At 39.6% G+C, this 21,003-nt stretch overlaps 1 protein-coding gene and 1 pseudogene across 2 annotated transcripts; both read right to left on the bottom strand.

Moving 5' to 3' along the window:
• Positions 1 to 1,646: 1,646 nt before the first annotated feature.
• On the bottom strand, positions 1,647 to 5,067 carry LOC109452259 (protein lin-28 homolog A pseudogene; annotated as a pseudogene).
• A 2,031-nt stretch (positions 5,068 to 7,098) lies between these two features.
• ADH5 (alcohol dehydrogenase 5 (class III), chi polypeptide) lies at positions 7,099 to 20,084 on the bottom strand. 2 transcript variants are annotated; one of them, XM_019741142.3, is made up of 9 exons: positions 19,950 to 20,084; positions 17,225 to 17,326; positions 14,379 to 14,520; positions 13,763 to 13,850; positions 11,098 to 11,317; positions 10,694 to 10,954; positions 9,572 to 9,707; positions 7,539 to 7,677; positions 7,099 to 7,391 (listed from the first exon to the last, which is right to left on the bottom strand). In XM_019741142.3, exons 1-9 carry the CDS (start codon positions 19,959 to 19,961, stop codon positions 7,367 to 7,369), a joined length of 1,125 nt encoding a protein of 374 aa, XP_019596701.1. In that variant the 5' UTR covers positions 19,962 to 20,084; the 3' UTR covers positions 7,099 to 7,366. The 2 variants fall into 2 exon arrangements, with proteins under 2 accessions (XP_019596701.1, XP_074179351.1); XM_074323250.2 differs by lacking the exon at positions 19,950 to 20,084 and adding an exon at positions 18,708 to 18,734.
• Between the last annotated feature and the right edge of the window lie 919 nt (positions 20,085 to 21,003).

Here is a 21,003-nt window from a genome sequence, read left to right on the forward strand (position 1 = left end):
CTACTCGAGAAGTCCTACAAAGCCCAGACAAATACAGTAACTACAGGGGGGCAGTAATTGGGGGAAGACAAGAACCCAAGATCAGACACACCTCACCCAACGCGTTCTATTGCATTTTCCCATTTCAACACAGAGGTAGGTTTTTGGTGATCCTCACAGCATGTAAATGGAACCCCCTTTTCTGCTTTAGCTACCATGACACTAACCACTCCTGCAGCCTGGCAGGACACTGGCCCTGGGCACCACCAAGAAGCCATCGCTATGGTCTCTAGAAGCCAAGGAGGAAAAGCCCAGACTTTTTTAAGGTTAAGGAATTTAGTCCTTGCTTCATATATCCATCCCTGGGCAGCTCAAGATGGGTACAAAGCTATGGTTCTTAAAACCTATCTTATCAACTCATGTTTTTTACAAACATGCACATACACCCTGTGCATGGTAGGCCTAACCCAGTCCTGTGAGGGATGGAGCTGGTATGTAAAGTGAGTCCCAAACCCCAGGATTAGAGGTCTGGAGCAGGAATACTTTATTATACATATAGACCCCTCACCTAATCATGGCTTCCCCTCTGCACCTTTCACCTGGCCCAGCCTCTCCTAACCTCTCACTGCCTATTCCTGTTCAGACCAATTTCCAATCTTCCAGTAGGAGATCCAGTCATGGGGCCACCCAATTAAAACCTGGTCTTCCACGTTGAGGGGGCGTTTCAAGAGGACACTATGGCAGAAAAGCCAGCTCTCATTGGCAAAAATGAAGTAGTTCAATAGGATATACACTCCAAATAGTTCTCCCTGGTGATAAAACAACAAAAAGTATTCCTGCTGTGCAGACCCGGAGCTGCTGCCCACTTATCCCTGAGATTGTTCGTGTATGAGAACAGTGCAGGAATGAGGGCTTTAGATTAAAATACACAAAAAATACTAAACCAGAATATTTATGTTATGAAAAAAGTTGACATGCACCAGATAATGTCATTTGCACACAGTGCATTTAGCATCCTGGAGAAAGTGGGACCTGAGGTGCAGTTGCCTAAGGGACGAAATAAAGTTGTATGGGCCCCGAATAGGGTGGGATGAGCTTAGGAGCAGCAGGTCTGCAAGCCGTTTCCCCAACCACCCCATTTGCCTGTCATCACAACCCTTCCTTGGGACAGTTCTCAGCACCCTATTCCAAGAGGGTTATGAGACAGGATGTGGAAATCCTGCCTTACCCCTGAGATGTGACCTCCCACAGAATGTAGTCATTTGTGGGTCGGGTGCATCAATCTGATCTCAGCTTAATCTTTTCACTGTGGCATGGGAAATATGACATAACCTTCTTTAAAAGGAAAACAACTTCTCTATCCCGCTCATTTTCAAAAGCTGGAGATTCTGGGGGTGGGGTGGAGACTCAGACAGCATTCAGGGAAGGCTTTCCCCCAAAGTCCTCACATACATTTGGATAGAGCACGATTGGAGTTTTTGTACCTTACCCCTTCCCCTCCTGTGAAGAGGGAAGAGGGGGTGATGCTGTGGACCCCGGCCTGAGATACACGCAGTGCCAACTGCCCTGTTCCCACCCTATCCCCACGTTCTCCATTCTGCCCATTGATGTCTGCTCCTTGAAATTGACTGATCTTAAAAGGATAGCGCCCCTGCCACCCACTGTGGCTAATTCTGGGCCTCTGGGAGCAGGGTGGGGCTATGGATCTCTTCTTCCTCCGGAAAGTAGGCTGGCTTTCCCTGTGAGCGGGAGGCCACTATATGGCTGGTGTTCTGGCAGAAGTGGCACGTCTTGGGCAGGGGTGGCAGCTTGTATTCCTTGGCATGATGGTCTAGACCTCCACAGTTGTAGCACCTTGTTTCCCTTTCACGTTCTTTCCTTTTGGCTGCTTCGCACTCCCAATACAGAACAGCCCATCTGGGCGGGTGACTGCAATACATTTGAGGCCCTTGGCGGACTTGTTACCCTCCTCCAGGCTCCAGAAGCCGTCCATGCGCAGCTTACTCTGGTGCACAAAACCATCCACTGGGGGGCGAGCGCGATCCCAGCGCGGGCGGTTCTGGACGGGAAGCCGAAACCCGCGAGCACGTGGAAGCACTTGCAGATGCCGGCACCGCGCAGCAGCTGCGGCTCCCCTGCCGCCCGGAACGCGTCTTCCCGCGCCGCCTCCGGCGCCTTGCGCAGCCACTCGCAAGGGCTGGTTTGACGCAGAGCCCCTGGTGGTGGCTAAGCCCGCGCGCGGCCCAGGCCCAGGTCCTGCGGCTGCTGGCTCCCAGAGAAGTCCCGAGGCAAAGGAGTAGCTTGGAGAAGAGGCTGCTACATCTTCCCCACCCTAAATAAATATACTTAAAATGTTTTCCAAATGTGTTTGTGGTATACTTTTTCTAAAGGGTATTTGCTAACAAAGAATTTGACCTTGCATATTTATTGAAACAATATTGTTAGAATCCAAAGTTGGTCTTTTTCCTGGGTCAGCAAAGCTTCTCTAAGCCCAAAGAACTGTCAGTTTCTTTTGGACTCTGGAAGCCTACTTGGAAGATTGGTAGCCAAGCAGAAAGTGTTCTGGAGCATTCTGTGCATGTAAATTATGTTCCTCCTTCCTCAAATCAACAAGACATTTTGAGAATTACAAGCTACATATAATTTTGCATTCAAATGGGATAAATGGAAATAGCATTATGTGTATATTTTTGGAGCCGTTTTTGTTTGGTGTAAGTTGTAAACACTTTAACTGGCTCCATGTGACAGTTTTGAACATAATGCCGTTTTTCCCCCCCTTATTTCCATCCCCCTAAAACCCTGTGATTTTACACATTCTACTTTATATGTTGTTAGCTCCCCGTGTTAATGTAATAAAGAACTTGTTCCAAGTCAGACATGTCTGTATATGGACTACCTTTCTTTCTCCAGAGAACATCAGTAGGTAAGTATGAAAATGGAAATACAAGTAAGATTTGAAAAATGTTAGGTATGTGAAAATTTTTCAATAAAAAAAAGCTGCTTAAGGTTAGTTCTTAATATAAAATTTTAGATCCTTAAAAAATACATTTTACTATTGTTTATGAAATATTCAGTGGAAGTTAATAGTCATATGTATTAAAATTATACCTTTTGTGCAAGATAGCAGTTTAAAGATATTTTCAAAAAATTGCCAGCAATGCTTCTAAGGTGATAGAATCCTAATTGTGGACAGCCAGGATGGATTTGCTGACACCGCTTAGTGAATTGTTTTCAGCCCTGTGTTGTGCCTGTCCTTTCCTCCAAAAACTATTTGGTTCAGCTATATACATAACATCCTGATGCCATTGAAGAGAATGTATTAAAAGAAACTTAACAAGGAAGACTTTGTACATATAGTCCCATGATGCAAGAATCCTTCTAGTAAGGATCTTGTAAAATTGATTCTCTATGCTCGTTCTTTCAGACAATGTGCTTTCTGCCAGGAAATGCTCATATTTGTTAAACTGAATTAGCTGGCTCAAGAGTATGTACATACTGGGACAGAAATGAGAACTACACTCCCTAATTGGTCAGCTACAAGAATTGGAGTTACATTATTTTAATGTCTTTCAAACTGCTTTACTTTATCTTATTGGTGAACATGAAAATATTTGCCATTCTCATTCATGTAGAACTTATGGATGAGAAGAAAAAGGAAATGGAAACAACTTTAAAAATAATTATTAGCTCTCCTCCATTATTACCCGGCATGCCCATTTTGTTCTTGCAATTGCCCAAGGCAATAACATTATTTTGTTCCTGGAAGGCTCAGCTAAACCAAATCAGATTACAAGCACATTTCCTACAGCTGGAGTAGAAGCTAGTTTTAATTTTCCCTTTCTTCCAGTTCACCCAGGACTTAACAGTGGTCACCTGGTTTGGGGGGAGGAAAGTGTAGCTTTTCTTATATAATTTCCTCTACTATTATATTTGAATTTCCTAACTCTTGGATATATTGCTTTCATGTGTTTATTTTTATGTCATTGGATTACCTGGATGGTAAGACTACGGATCGTGTTTGTTTGCTTTTATCCTGAGCAGTCTTTATACTGCTCAGGATAAAAACAACAACAAAAACTTAACACCACCAGGAAAAGACAGATAGATTTAACTATGTTAAAATAAAAATAAATATATATAAAATAAATATATATTAAAATAAAATTAAAAACTGAGAAAAAAATAGCATCTAGAATAAAGATCTCCTAAAAATTACTCAGAAAAAGAAATAATCCAATAGAAAAAGGGTCAAAGGATGTGAAGAGATACTTCACAGACAAGGGAAGACAAATGGCCAACAGAATGAGACTTTGGTAACAGAGAAATGTAAACTAAAGTCACGATGAAATACCATTTCACACTCATCTGATTCGCAAAAATTTCGAACGACTTTGAAGAGCAATTTGGCAATTTCTAGTCAAGTTAAAATGTGCTTATCCTAAGCAACTAATACATTGAGCACAATGTGCAAGAATGTTCCACCACTGTTGTTAACATAGAAACAGCTTTGGAAATAACTTTATGCCATCATCACCTGGAAAAAATAGATTATGATAGCTCATATAATTGAATATTACAGCACGGTATTAAAATTAATGAATGACAGCTTCACATACAACATGGATTAAGCACACAACACAGTTAAGCATACAGTAAGTGGAAAATGAAAGTTGCAGAATGAGACAGTATCTGGGTTAAAACAAGCACAATACTGAAGACTAGAGGGTTTATGGATATGTCCAGGTATATCTTGCAGATATTGCAGATTCAGTGCCAGATTACTGCAGTAAAGCAAATATTGCAATAGAGTCACACGAATTTTGGGGTTTCCCTGTGCATATAATAGTTGCTTATACTGTAATCTATTAAGTGTGCAATAGCATTATGTCTGAAAAAAACAATGAGCATACCTTAACTAAAAATACTTTATTGCTAAAATATGCTAACCATTATTCAGCAAGTTGTAATCATTTTGTTGGTGGAGGGTCTTGCCTCGATGTTGATGGCTGTTGACTGATCAGGGTGGTTGGTGGCTGCTGAAGGTTGGGGCAGCTGTGGCAATTCCTTAAAATAAGACAGCAATGACATTTGCCACATCAATTGACTCTTCCTTTCACAAACAATTTCTCTGTAGCATGTGATATATTTGACAGCATTTTACGCACAGAATTTCTTTCAAAATTGGAGTCAGTCCTCAAACCCAGATGCTGTATCAACCAAGTTTATATAATATTCTAAATCTTTGTTGTCAACAATCTTCATAGCATCTTCACCAGATTTCATTTCTAGACCACTTTATTTGCTCACCCATAAGAAGAAATTCATCAAGTTTTATCAGAGATTGCAAAAATTCAAAACTTCAGGCTCCACTTCTGATTTTCTTGAATTTCCACATCTGCAGTTACTGCCTCCACTGAAGGCTTGAAACCCTCAGTCATCCATGAAGGCTGGAGGTAACTTCTTCGAAACTCCTGTTGATTTTATTTTGACCTCTTCCCATGAATCATGAATGTTTTTCTTTTCTTAAGCTAGCTTTTCTTTATTATGGATTAATCTTAGATCACGTGAACTTGAAAGGCATGAGTTAGTTTCTATATTTCTAAGAATTTTAGAATACCCAATCCTTACAAGTGCTTGCCTTTAAATTAATTTCAACAATACCATCTGGAGGTAGAAAATTGTCTCACATTTGCAACACACATATATAGACTCACGACAACAGACGCAGAGAGCTTTTAGCCTTGAGAAAAACTTTCTGGTTTATAAAAGAACAGTTGGCTCCCACGAATGTAATTAATGGCATCTAGAATGGTGACTCCTTCCAATTTACTTTGCCCAAGCCCATCAGAGGAAATCACTATATGAAATACTGTGAGAATTACCAAAATGTGACACAGAGTGAATGCTGTTGGAAAAATGGCGCTGACCAACTTTGCTTGACACAAGGTTGCCACAAACCTTTATTTAAAAAAAAAAAAAGCCTATCTGAGAAGCACAGTAAAATGAAGTGCAATAAAACGAGGTATAGCAGGTCCTTGAAAAACATGGTTTCCTTCATTTCATTGTAACTTTGGTAAGAAAGATTCCCAGCTGGGGCCACTGTCTGTGCAGTGTTTGCATGTTCTCCCCATGTCTACGTGGGTTTTCTCCAGGTGCTTTTGTTTCCTCCCACATCCCCAAGATGTACGAGGTGAATTTGATTGGAGTGTGGGTGTGAGTGGCCCTGTGACGGGAAGGTGTACTGTCCAGGGTGGGGTACGGCCTTGTGCCCCCTCTGAGCTGCCAGGAGATGCTCCTGCCACCCATGACCCAGGGCTGGAATAAGGGGGTTGGAAAGTCATTATCTGACTTGTTTTTATTAATCTTTCTTAAATGTATGTATAGCTCACATTTATTTGTATTTAGTATTAAAAGTGTTTTGAATCTTCACCTAGAAGTTTGGTGATGTTTTTGTGACCAGAAATATGCCATAGAACTTAACTCTTATTTACATCAATTAGCCTGTGGTATAACTGGGGTAGCCATTTCAAAGAACCTGTCGATGACGCTGAGGACTTACTGTGTGCCTGTACAGTAAAACCATACAACATGCATGAGAGCGATAAACACCACCATCTGGATGGTGACTACCTCTGGATAGGCAATGTGGTCTGCAAGTGAAAATGTTAGGATTTGACAAAAGAAAAGTGCTGGGAACTTGGATATTCAGTATATAAATAACTACATTTTTCATATATTTGCAACAGTTCACAGAGCTACCAACACACAACCTGCTTAAGCACAGAAGTAGTTCCAGCGATGAATTTTAGTGCTCACTGCGGGCCACATACCATGACGGAAACTGGGGGTGTAAGTCTGAACAAGGCATGGTATCTGCCCTCCAGAAGATAATCTCAAAGAAGCCAACTTGGGTTCTGATTAACTTTGCCACTGATGGCTAAGGAAATCTGTTCTTTAGTAAATGGGCCTAAGACTCTTAAAAGTTAAGCCAAAGTTAGTGAGGACAGCAGCAGATACTCACTATGGCCTGCTTCCTCTATCTTTCTTTCAAAGAGTGAAGATAATGGGGAGAGAACTGTGAGAATAAATTCAGCATAAAACAGAAATAACTTCCACACATATGCAGAAATTACTTTTATTATGTTAAAAATCCCTTAATGAGATAGCAATTATTCATGTGGAGAGTCCAGAAAACAGATCTATGATTGTATTAGTCTTATCCTTGATTAGAGATTTATGAATTATACACAAAACATTACTCCCTAGAGTAGGTTAATGAAGGTCTAAGAGGCTGTGAACTTGGAAGAGCTTCTCCCTGCTTGTCTGGCTGCTTCAATCAGACCACATGGCTCAGGTATAAGGATGGACATGTTTTTCTCTTTTGAATTTAAAACTTTACAACAGTTCGGATGCTGTAAGAGAAGGAAACAATAAACATAGGTTTTGAATGATTATCTTTTCTTTTAAGACCACGAAAATTGTATTTTTTAAACCGTTCTTCCTTTATAAACCTCAAATCATTACTACATTCTATATACACAACTAAATAGGAAACTTACCTCTTTCCTGCATGCAACAGTTCAAAGGCTTTGTTAATTTGGTCAAAAGACAGATTGTGAGTTACAAATTCATCAACTTTTATCTTTTTGGACATATATTCGGACACCAGCTTTGGGATGCTCTCTACACTCTTCCATCCTAAAAGAAATCACACATCTATTGATTAATTTTCTGCAACAAATTTCTACAATATGCTTATTACTTTGTGGATGACAAAAACATTTAAGAGAATACATTTTTCATTAAATAGGAACTGAAAACTTCAAAATTAGCATAGAGATGAGAAAGAATTTAATGCACATCATTAGTTAAGAAAAAAGTAAATGCCTGTTTAGTATTTTCCTTTTTCTCTATTTACCAAAGTCTCATTAAGTTTCAATTGAGACTTGTAGACTACGCAGGACAGAACTCTCCAAGTCTTAGAACAAACTTGTTTATGTCCACAACAGCAAAGATTTGTATAATCGTGAAATTCAAGGAAGAAAAATATTGATGTGATATATGTGACTTTATCTCTTTGGTTTTAAATGCAATAATGAAACAGGTGAAATTGACAGCAAAGTAGGAAATCTTGCTACTGTAAGATTTTAAGCAAAATTAGATGCTTCAATTTTCAACTGTATTGAAAGGAATAAATGAACAAAGGAACCTTCTTACCTCTAAAATGAGGGATGCTTTAGACGATATTTCAAACCTTTTGAGGTTTTTCCAAACCTCACTCCTTATAGTCCCTTCATTTTTTCCCTACAAATTGTGAGCTTTTTCTTTCTCCTTTAAAACTCTTGTTAACTAAGACAACTACAACTCTAGGCCAAAACTTCTATTTACACCTGTGGGTCATATTTTAGCAACACCCATGGGGCCCCAATGTTCCAGTTTAATTTTCAACCAGCATGTTAGGATGAGGCTTTAGTTAAGAGGTTCCTACCAAGCCTCTGGTTCAATCACCAGGCTTAGAATAACCTTTCAAACCAACTATGGACCCTGAAATGATGCCTCTGAGTTGCATGTGTGGCTTTGAAAGTCTGTTCTAAGATACTCAAATGTGGCATACATCTAGGGCTTTGGAAAGGAGGGTTTAGGCAGCAGGACATTTTCTACAGCAAACTCTATAGTACAAAGACAAAAAACTTTGGCCAAACCCCTCATTTTAGCAACTTTACTAATTTTTTTCTTTTGACTTTCAAAAAGTTGGTGTAATACAAGGTAGGGGATATTAACAGATAACCTTGTTAAACACAGGTAATTAAAAAGTCATGCTATTTGATTTTTTTCCCTAAAAGGATGTTACGTAAGAATATATATTTTTAAAAAGCCTGTAGATTTCATTCATTCTACAGGCTTTTAGATTTCATTCATTCATAACAGTTAGGTATACAAACATGTTTTGATGTCTTCGCTTCTCTAGCTGAGCGACCATGAAAAAGATGGAAACTGTTTCTCAGCATTCTACTGGTATTTAGGCAACCCTAAGCAGACATGTACTTTTCAGGCTCACACAAGGGAAAAGTGATCGGTCTGGCACGTTTTCAATTTTGTCGTAACGTTTTGTCTAATTTAGTATTTTTGGTTTAAGACTTAGTATTGGTTACTGCTGAAATCAGTGCTATTCAGACAGAGGTGTGATCACATACAGTGATCACTGTACTCTCTGAAAAAGATTAGTAAAGAGGCCACAACATGACACAGTGTGGCTGAGACTGGTGCTTGCTTACCTCGCAATCAACTTCTCACTCCTGCCCTACCCCCAACTACATCCTCATTAACAGAGGTTGTTTTTTTTCGTTTGTGTTTTTTTCAACTGTGTAAAAAGTGGCCTTGTGCTTCAGGAGAAGCTGAGCACCTGCCCAGCCGTAGGGGGAAAATACTGATTGAGTGTGATACCCTTCTATTAAAATAACTTTATATGAAACAACTCATGATGAGAAAGTAGCCTATGAAAATTCTTGTTAAAACAACAAAGTTAGCCTAGAATTAAAACTCTTGCCAATGGAAATAAGAGAAAAAGTACTCATCTCATCCATCAAATTACCTCCAAAGGCAGTGCCTTTCCACGTGCGGCCTGTTACCAGCTGGAATGGACGAGTGGCAATTTCTTCACCTGAAGCAGCTACTCCAACCACCACGCTAACGCCCCAGCCTTTGTGGCAGGCTTCCAGCGCTGCTCTCTGTAGGCAGATACAACCAAGTCACAGAGGCAGTGCATTCTGCTAAGAATAACTACCCCCTCCCCCAAACCTCCTCAGGGAGAGGGTGGTGTCACAAAGCTTTGTACAAAAAATGGCAACAAAATGATCAAACTGAATATTCAATAAAATTTTATTTTAACAGCTTAAAAAAAAAAATTACTAGGTTGCCAGATGGCTCAGCTGGTTAGAGCGGGAGCTCTCAACAACAAGGTTGCCAGCTCAATATCCCCCATGGGATGGTGGGCTGTGCCCTCCTGCAACTAAAGATTGAAAATGGCAACTGGACTTGGAGTTGAGCTGAGCCCTCCACAACTAGACTGAAGGACAATGATTTGGAGCTGATGGGCCCTGGAGAAACACACTGCTCTCCAATATTCCCCAATAAAATTTATATATATAAAAAATTACTAACCTGGCTAAAAAGTAACATAAATTGAAAAAATTTAAAGCTTTTACTTGCTAATTTTAAAAGTAAGTGCTAGCTCAAAATTCTAAAGACTTTAATAAAAGAAGCAGGCAGAGAAATAACAGTAATACTATTGTTGAGTGTCTACTTTGTGTCAAGTAAGTGCCCTTACTACCTGCATTTTACACATGATGAAACTGAGGGTTAGAGAAGTGAAGTCATTGATCAAGGTCACTGATTTAGTACGCGGATGTATATTTAATTTCAAAGCTCTCCACAACTGCATCACTGACTTTTTATTTGAGGAGACATACTCTAAGATTTGGCATGCAATGAAAGGTAAAGAAACATTTTTCTTCACTTTCCTGGGCCATCCTAGTATCATTTCCCATTTGTAGTTCAAGCAGTAATTTTCCCATTTTTGTATGAGAATTCTTATCAACAGACTTTTCCTTTCCAAAAACAAAACAATTTTAAATCATAAAGAAAATTGCATTTAAAAAAAGTAGTTAGAGAGAGAGAGAGAGAGAGAGAGAGAGAGGACGCCAAGTATACTTACCATGACCTTCACGTTACCAATACACTCAAAGGAATAGTCCACTCCCCCATCAGTCATCTCAATGAGCACTTCCTGGATGGGTTTACTGAAGTCCTGGGGGTTGATACATTCGGAGGCTCCAAACTCCTTCGCCCGTGCGAATTTCTCTTTATTGATGTCCACACCAATGATCCGGGACGCACCGGCCACCTTACAGCCCATGACAACCGCCAATCCAACTCCTCCAAGACCAAAGACAGCACATGTAGAGCCAGACTCCACCTAACAGTCAAGATAGTCTGTGAGGTACTCCTTCCACCGCAGTCAAGGAAATCACTAGGTTTCTTACAGATCAGGCCAGTTTGATTATTCCACCAAAGTTCGGTTGTATCAAATTAGAAAGCAGAAGCAAGGTCAACACTTACCTTGGCAGTGTTCACAGCAGCACCATAACCAGTTGAAATGCCACAACCTAGGAGGCAGACTTTATCCAAAGGTGCTAAAGGATCAATTTTAGCAACAGAGATATCAGCCACAACTGTGTATTCAGAGAACGTGCTGGTTCCCATGTAATGTAAAATTGCCTTTCCTTTGCAAGTGAATCTGCTTGTGCCATCTGGCATTAATCCTTTCCCTTGAGTGGCTCTAAAGAAAATAAAAAAAAGGAAAAAAGGCAGGGTAGAATCAGGTTTTCTAAAACACATAGGAAAAGGAATTAGTTTTCAAAATAATGACCAATAGTTAGAAATGTGTGCTAAGACCAAAAGTCTAATTTCTAATGTTTTTATTACTAATTTAGCCTCTTTCAGCAATGCCCTACTAAGAAAACTTACAAGACATTTACAACCTTACCATCTTTTCCAACATTCAATATTCTTCTGGATCTTACTGTCAGAGTATTGAAATAATTTTAACAGCTACAACTTACGGATCAGGTGAAATTATTTTAAAATTCCATCATAAAACCCTGTGAGCAAATGTGACGTCATAAAGCAAATCCAGCATCTACACAAGCAGCGATCACAAGCAATTATTCAGATTAGCTGATGAAAATAGATGGCCAAACTGGCTAATTTAGACCTTTCAGGAGGCCTTTTTCAAAAGTCTAATAGTCCTCAAGGATTTAAGTTATCTGTCCTCTTCACTTAGCTTTTTGCCTGTGTAGTTGGTTACAGTAATAAGGGGAGGGGGAGGCAGAGGACAAACTCACAAAGGCAACCAATATGGTATGTGGTAACAAAAATTATTTTTGATATTCTAAATAGATAGGTGATGTCTGGTTTAGCATTATGGGCCCTAAAGTCAGACACACTTGGGTTCAAATCCTGTGTGATCTTTGGCAAGTTAATTAACTTTGTGCCTTAGTTTCCTCACTAGAAAACGCAGAAAAACAATTATATTTTTCTCATAGATTGCTAAAAAAATCAAAGGAGATGTTATGAAAGCATTAGCATTGTGTCTGGTATAGTGCTTACTAAATATTTGTTATTTTTAATAAAATTACTAAAATATTTTTAAAACTTTGATGTGCACTTTTAGACAAATCCTTAGGAATATATATGAATAAACAAATACACAGATGAAGAGAAAATGGACTGTCTCTGGACTTGAGTAAATACATGTCCTTTGAAAGAAAAACAAAAATATGACCAGAAATAGAACAAATAGGTGACACAGCTCTACCATAAATGTTGTATCTTTACGAGAGCAACTCGTTTAACCCTACTTAATGTGAGAAATCACTTCTTCCCAGAGGAGTTTCATGAACAAAAGGTAACAGGATACATTTTAAGCTCTGAAAGCTTATATCCTTCTAAAAGGTTTACAAAGAGCCACAAAAGTCTATTACCATTATTATACTTGAGTATCACAAAATTTTCTAGGCTGTTTTAAGTTCCCTTTAAAAACAACTAGGCTTTTGTTTTGTTTTTCTTTTTTTCTTTTTTTTTGTTCTAGCTTTGCCTAAAGTAACTGGATTTATGTTATAAAATAAATGGAATCTTGTTTTCCAAAAATACAAACTAATTTTGTCAGCGGCATTAGATTTCCCATATACTCCTGGGAGTGTATCCGATGACTCAGCAATTCCAATCCCAGGAAAATACCAAAGAGAAAGTAGTGCATATATCCACCAAGAGACACGTTTAATCATGTTCACAGTAGCATTCATCACAGCCCCAAACTGGTAGCAATTTAAATGTCCATCAGCAGAAAGGATAAACAGTGGTACTTAGAGTGGAATATGACAGAGCAACAACAGAACAACTTGGAGACACTTCGCAGACACTGTCAGTGAAACAAACCAGACAAAAGAGTACATTAAGCATAATTCTATTTACATGAAGTTCACAGTGTAAGAAATCAGAATAGTGATTACCTTTGAGGGAGGCAGGTGTTGACTTAGAAGGGATATGAAGGACTTTGAGGGGTACAGGCAGGGTTCTCTATCTTGATCTGGTTGATGGTTATAACCATTAGGTGTATATATACATAAAAACTCATTGAGCTGTACACTTAAGATTTGTGTATTTTACATACTTTATTATATATCTTTTCTACCTCAATAAAAAAGAAAACAGAAGAGAACAAATACAAAGAGAGCATAATCTGCCTCAAAGAAGTTCTTTAAGTGATGTTACCTTACTACAATAAAGTAACTATAATACCTTTTCCATGTTAAGGGGTTATCTCTTGTAGTCTTTCTTCCCAGTAACCTTATGAGGTAAATTTTATTACTTCGATTTCACAGGCAATAAAATGGACCTAAAAATGATTTCATTTAACTTTATCAGCATGTCCCTCTTTATTACATATTTTGGCAAATTTAACCTAATGTTATGGAAAGAGAATGAGTTCAGAAAATTCAGTTTTCTCTCTTCATAGCTGATGATACTGAGCAAAGCACTTAATTTCTGAGTCTTAACTTTCTAATCTATGAAAACTGGGATACTAATGATCATAGTGAGATAACTATAAAGATGGAATGAAATAATTCATGTAGAATGCTCTGTATAAATTGCCACAGAGTTACTTATTATCATCATTATAATATGACCTCTTGTTTTAAGAATGAAATAAAAAGGTACTAACCTTATCTTCTGGCAAAGGTTCGTTTTAGGATTTAGACAAAATTTGCATTCTCCACACTGAGGGATGTAAAGTGGGATGACAGTATCACCTGGAAAACAAATGCAAAGGCATTATCCTGAATAGGTAGCATCTGTTTCTAAATGAATGACTACATCAGTCCCTGCAAACTCCTATTCCTGTCAACTCATGCAGCTCTGCAAAATTAACTTCAAGACTTAGAACTTGACCTACACAACATCATTCAGATGCTGCCTGACTGTGCAAAAAATAAAGTTTCAAAATTTTTACTAAAGGAAACTCTTAAAACAATAACTACAGAACAAGGACTAATGTGCTTCAAAATATTGACTCGCTGACGCATCTTTAAAAATTCTTGCTAATTGGACAAAATTGGCATTGGAAATATACTTAAGCAGTTTCAGATGAACAGCAGTCTACAAAATCAAAGAGAAAAAAAAACACCAAATATTTGTGCTTCCCACGTGAAGAATAAAATCAATCTTGACAACTTACTTAGGCGATAACTTGTTCACAAACGATGCATAATTTAAGAAATGTAATTTCCCCATAGAAATAAGCCAAAGTTATAAAATAAGTGGTTCAAATACCGTCTTACCTGCTTTCACTTTAGTAACTCCTTCACCAACACTTTCCACGATTCCAGCACCTTCGTGTCCCAAGATCACTGGAAAACTCCCTTCAGGGTCAGCCCCACTCAGGGTATAGGCATCAGTGTGGCAAACCGCAGTGGCAATAATCTATCAGGATATTAAAATAAAGAGCGTTGAAGTGTGTATGCATGAAATTCGAACTGAAGCATAGGTCACAGGAAAGCCACTTGTACTTTAATGCCATATTTCAGTGATTCGAAGATACATCTCTTTTATAGTTTTACCCCTCTAATACCAGGATGTGCTTTCAAATCTCTGGCATCTTAACAACTAGAACTGGCAGCATTTTTTAGTGGTACATAAAAGTAACTGCATTTATATGCGGTAAAACATAGTATATCGATTCTCCTTTCCAGTACATATTCACAAGACAAGTAAACAAGGTGACTGTATGGGCACTTGTGCCTACAGGTGTGAAGAGGACTGTGTGCAAAGCCAGGCGGAGCCCATTCACCGCTGGCCTCCTTGTGGCTGCTGGGAAATGTGATTTCTTAAAAGGTACTATTTCTGAAATATGCCAGCATGCTGGTCTGTACCAAATCTCAGAGCTTTTAGTGGAACCAACTCCCTTTCAGCAGCCACACCAAATTCTACTGAAATAAGCCCCTTCCTTACTCTTGTCTCTCTGGCTTTGAAGTATTTATCTTTCCACACCACTAAAGCACTGGAAGGAAGTTTTAGAGAGTTTATATTTATGCCTCTCTGCTTCTCACCTATATACACACTTACAATGTAACATTCTTTGCTATTTTTGTTAGCAGCTTCCCAGGGACAGCTGAACTCAGTGTGCCCCATACAGTTCATCTTACCCTGTTTCCCTGAAAACAAGCCCTAGCCAGACAATAAGCTCTAACCCGTCTTTTGGAGCAAAAATTAGTATAAGATCTGGTCTTATTTTAATATAAGACCGGCGCTTATATAAGACCGGGTCTTATTTTAATATAAGACCAGGTGTCATGTCATGTCATGTCATGTCGTGTCATGTAATATAATACTGGGCCTTACAATTTTTGCTCCAAAAGACGCATTAGAGCTGATGGTCCGGCTAGGTCTTATTTTCGGGGGAAAACGGTAGTTCGTTCAGGGCAGTTTCTTTTTCAGTGGCAAAACCAAAATCAGGTTAATTTCTGACTTTAAGGGAAAACATACAGGCTAGTATAAGATTTCAGATTCCTGGCCCTGGGTTGAAAAGGACCTGAAAAAGGTATTTGGTTCTGGACTTCCTGACCTGGCATGTGTGATCTCTGAGAGCATGAGACAGTACACGTATGAAGTGTGATCAAAACACACAGTGAATGATTAAAAAAAAAAAAAGATTACAGTAAAAGACACATTGCCATTAATCCCCCTCAAAATACTCCCTCTCACTTCGAACACACTTATCCCATCATTCTTGCCACTTTCTGAAGCAGTTCTGGAAGTCCTCTTTTGTGAGTGTCTTTAGTTGCGCCATCATGGCTGCCTTGATATTCTGAATTGATTCAAAACATTTACTTTTCATGGTCATTTTGATTTTGGGGAAGAGCCAGAAGTCGCATGGTGCCAGATCTGGTGAATACGGTGGCTGAGGACACAACCGTATGTTTTTGACAGAAACTGCCATATACCAGAAGCGATGTGTGACATGAAGCATTGTCATGATGGAGGATGACTTATGGCACACTTTAAAACACACCTTCTCTCAACCGTAGCTCACACCCGACTGACTACACCAAACAAGTTGAAACTTGTCACATGTTACTACGGTTGGATGTACCCCTTCCTGTATCGAAGATCCCTGCCTTTCTGTTGAATGGCACTGGGCAGCAGCATTCACATGTTTTGATCACACCTTATACATGTGGTGTGTGTTGCGAGGTGGGATGAGGGGACATATATTTCAATTTACAGCAATAAAGAGGTGATTTTTCTAGAATGTCAGTTTTAATCAGTGGTCATACTTTAGAGAATTAATTTTATATCAAAACAAATACAGAGTAGAATGCTAAAAACATCCAGCTGGGTTGCCTTGTGCACTAATGCCTCTCTCCAAGGGTAACTCCATTTCTCTCCTACAGCAAAGGTTGAGAAGCACTGGAATAATGAATCCCCTGAACCCTGGCCCTGTCTGCAGGGTTCAGTACATTTTAAAGCTCTCTAAGCAAACTGACTTCACTTGGTTTTGCTCCAGTCAATCTGAAACCTCTTCCCTAATCTTATTTAAAGTCTCTTGTAAAAACTGAAGACCATTTATTCTTCTGTTGTTTCTAGTACTGTGTTTCCCCCAAAATTAGAGCCAGACCATCAGCTCTAACGCATCTTTTGAGCAAAAATATAAGACCTGATATGTTGTGTTGTGTTATGTTATATTGTTTTTTTTTATGTTATGTTATACCTGGTCTTATATTAATTTTTGCTCCAAAAGATGCATTACAGCTGATGGTCTGGCTAGGCCTTCTTTTCAGGGAAACACGGTATGTCACCATACACTTTAAGTTTTAGGAGGAGCAGAAACGTGAACATCCTACAAAGTCACCTTAAACCCAGGCTACAGAAATAAATTGCAGTAATCTAGTGACTCCCAGGGAAGGTTGCTCAGCCCAACATCAAAACTAAAAGATGGAGAGGAGTGCTAGAAAGGTGAGAGGGATAAAATAAGAGGAGGATTTTGTAATTCTACAGTTGGATGACTTTCAATACCTTCTTCTTGACATTGTCCTTTGGGATTTATCCTCTGCAGACCTCAGAGGATTCATCTATCCAGAGACCTAATTGTAAGTCTTCTTTTCCAGTGCTTTAAATGTATCATTACCTTAATTCGAACTTCATGAGCCTTTGGGGGTGCCACCTCTACCTCCTCTATGGAGAGAGGCTTTCCAGCCTCCCAGGCAACAGCAGCCTTGCACTTGATAACCTGAAATGGGAAAAAAAGAGAGCAAGTTGTTTATTATTCTGAACTAATAATAAACTGCTTATTAGTTAATTTAGATACTAATGAATGCTAATCTTAGAAAATATATCAGATTCACAAAGAAACATATACCTGTAAGTGATATGAAGAATTGTTTTGCATGTTTTTAGATTTCATATAAATAATATGCATTAAAAATATTTAATTGAGATGACCACATGGGCAGATATGAAAGCCTCTTTTGGTTAAGAAGTTTTATTCATGACATATTTAATGGCTCTCTACAGTGCCCAAGGGGGAGAGGGTTAAGAATAATGGTTCCAAGAGAATTTGATTCAGTAAGTCTGGCATGTGGTCCAAGGAATCGGAATGCTTAACATGTGCCCCATGAAATTCTTTTGCTCAGGCTGGTGTCGTAACACCAGTGTAGTACAAACATGCAAGTGGGAAGAAGTGTAAGGAGTATCAGAACTGGAGAACTTTAAAAAGTACATCTATCCTTTTAACTGTGTTATCCAATACAGTATCCATTTGCCACCTGTGGCTATTGAGCACTTGAAAAATGGCCAGTCTGAACTCAGTTAAGCTGTAAGTGTAAAATATACTCAGATTTTGAAGACTTAGTACAAAATAAAAAGAGTAAGAGTATTTTAATATTTTTAAAATACTGATTACCTGTTGACAGTGTTTTGAATATACTGGATTAAATTTTAATCCAATTTTAATGCCATTTTAATATAGCTAACAGAAAAGTTAAAATTACATATGTGACACATTATTTCTACAGTATAGGGCTGCCTTAGAGCTTCCAGTCAGTATACTCCTCCGTTACCAGAGAATCAAGAGTAATGAGAAAGGTTTTGATCAGTTTACATAATGGTTATGGAACGTGTTGACAGAATAAAGGTTGAAAACCACTGGGTTTATAGGAGACAGACTGGAAAGTCAATAATTACAAAAAGTATGATTTAAAGGGAGAAGTACAAAGTGCTACAGAATGCAAAAGGTGGAGAAAGAGTGTAACTTTGGTCGCTGAGTTTGCAAAACTTCACTTTTAACTGGGATACCGAAGGAGGAGGAATAGTTAGTTACAAGTGGTGATAAAACACGGACTTACAGGGTGACAGTGAAGAGTGATGAGAATGAATATGAAACCCCTAACATAGTCCTTGGCAGAGTGAGTGCAGCTTTGCAAAAATAAGTTAGTAGTTATTAGCAGCAGAACAAAGTGTGGAGAAAAAGGAGAGTTGAACTATATAAAGAGATGAGTGCCTTGTGTAAAATGGTGAGGCCAGAAATTATTGCTTTTAAAATTAAAATGCAGATAAAATAGTAAATCTGATAGTACAAAGAATTCAGACACTGCATTGGAACCTTTACTCACCTCAATGTACATAAATCTCAAAGGTCAAATTCAGATTACTAACAATGAAGTCATGTATGTTAGAGCTCTTAAGCAACCAGAATAAATATTTCATCCCTAATCTAAGTTTTATGCTTCCCCCCCTTTTAACGAATGCTTGAAAGGAGTTTAAACTTTTCCTTTCAATGACAAATCTAAACAAAACACTCTAAATCACTGGCAGTTGCCCCACTTTAACATTTTAACAATAAAAGGAATAATTTTTCACCTTGTCTGAATAAAGATACTTGGTAATAAGGAAAAACAACTTCCAATTTGTTAATTCTGAAAGATCTTTGGAGTTTACCATTTCTGTTCAACTCCAAAACTTATAGAAAATTTCTGAAGTTTGCAAAGCAACTTTAGACTGATTACTCGTAGTATTTGTACATTTCTACCTTTCTGTATTGTCTAATGTGTATTTCAGAGACCTGGTATAGTCTATCACACAAGGACAGACCTGAGCAGAATCCCAGCTCACTATCCTCAGTGTGACCAACCTCTAAGCACTACCAACCTCTAAGCCTCAGTTTTTGGACTGTAAAACGGGAACATTACCTCACAGAGGTTTTACATGAGGATTAAAGGATATAAAGCTCCGGTGCCTAAACATTAAAAAGGGTTACTGAAAGGGATCTAGGAGTCTTCCTAAAATACATTCTTTGGTGGCATAATAATGGCTCAATTAGGAGTTACTATCATGAAACACAAGCAGCCTATAGGTTAGGTGCACTGACTGGCCACAGCTGTGCCACCTGCAAGTATGACCCGGGGTAAGTCACAATAAATCTTGTACTTGTTCTGCGACGTGAAGCAAAACGAGGTACAAGGAAGCCAGTTTTAATTGATGTAAACAAGAGATAAGTTCCTACTGGCATCTCATCAACTGTACAATGAAATGCCGCTGAACAAAAAGATGTTATTATTCGAGGACCTGCTGCACTTATTTTTGCCTAAGCAAAGCGTGGTACCTCCTCAGCCACTTTCACCAGGATACGCACAGACCACTCCCGCCCCCCAGTCTCCGGTTCTCCCCTCCCCATCCGGCTGCCCAGAAGCAGCAAAACCCTCCCAAGTAAGGAGCCGAAACAAAGCTTCCTTCCCGCCGACCCGCTCGTCGGAAGCCCCGTTTCGGCTCCGGTAGCCAGCGGCTAGGTTCCACCCTGGGTTTTTTTCTCCCTCCCTGACATTCTCGGACGCAGGCAGCGACTCTGCCTCCGCTACCTTGCTCGCCATGTCCGCTGGTTCGTGTCAGCTCCCGGCGTGTGTCCTACGCAGGGGGCGTGGCGCCGGTGCGGGGTGGGTGGAACGTGCACCCGGCGCGTCCTGCTTCCGCCTGCGCCGGGGGGCAGGGCGTGGAGGCGGGGTTTACAAGAGCTTTGGGCCGGAAGGGCGGGGCCTGAGGTGCCGCGAGACCTGCGCTCCCGCTGGAGCTGGTGGTGTCGTCCTGGAGGCTGCAGGCGTGTCGCGAGGCCGGTTGAGGGGGCTTCGTGACTGTCCTGACAGCTGGTTCCAAAACTTCTGTGAGGAAAGGGTTTCCCCGTGTAACCTTAGGCGAGGCAGTGCACAGAAAGCTTACAAAGGATCGATGTGGAAGACGAGGGGCTATGAATTTTACCGGAAGCGCGTGAGAAACAGTGAGAGGACTGTGGTCTTGGTGCACCTTTATACAGTATGTGTACGCTACGACTTGAGGATGCAAGATAAGAGTAAGCCCCCTTCAAGGGACTCTCCATCGAGAGGGGAAACTGAGAGAATGAGAAAGGGGGACCTATTTGGGAAACTTCCTAAACTCCTGTTCTAGCTGCTCCTGAAGGGTGAGGAGAAGTTTTGGTGTTGATAGGACACAAGGAGAGGACTTTGTAAGGAGGGGAATGGGGAAGCCAAATGTCTCCGTAATGTTGATGCATTTGATGTGTTTTAAGAGTGGGTTAGAGTTCAGAGAGCAGGAGGATGGAGTATTTGCCAGTTTGTTCTTAAATTCTGGTTGTTGTGGCTGCTGAATTTTATTAAAATAGCTTTACCAAACAGACAACTCTCTTCTCTGCTTCTTAGTCTTTTTCTTGGCTCCTTTTTCTTAGTACATACCTTAAGGGTTGGCAATCTCAAAAATTCTGTTCAAAGTCCTGCCCTTCACTTTCCCCTTTTATCCACACTATGGCTTTAATCTTCTATTTATGTAAGAACAGTTTCTAGAGTATGAATCAGGATGGCTCCCAGTAAACTCCAGGCTTGGGTGTACAGATGCCTATTGGACATCTGTCTCAATTAGGATATC

This window comes from Rhinolophus sinicus, chromosome 1 (genome assembly GCF_057876585.1).
Source record: "Rhinolophus sinicus isolate RSI-liver-muscle chromosome 1, RSI-T2T, whole genome shotgun sequence".
Classification (NCBI taxonomy): Eukaryota; Metazoa; Chordata; class Mammalia; order Chiroptera; family Rhinolophidae; genus Rhinolophus; species Rhinolophus sinicus.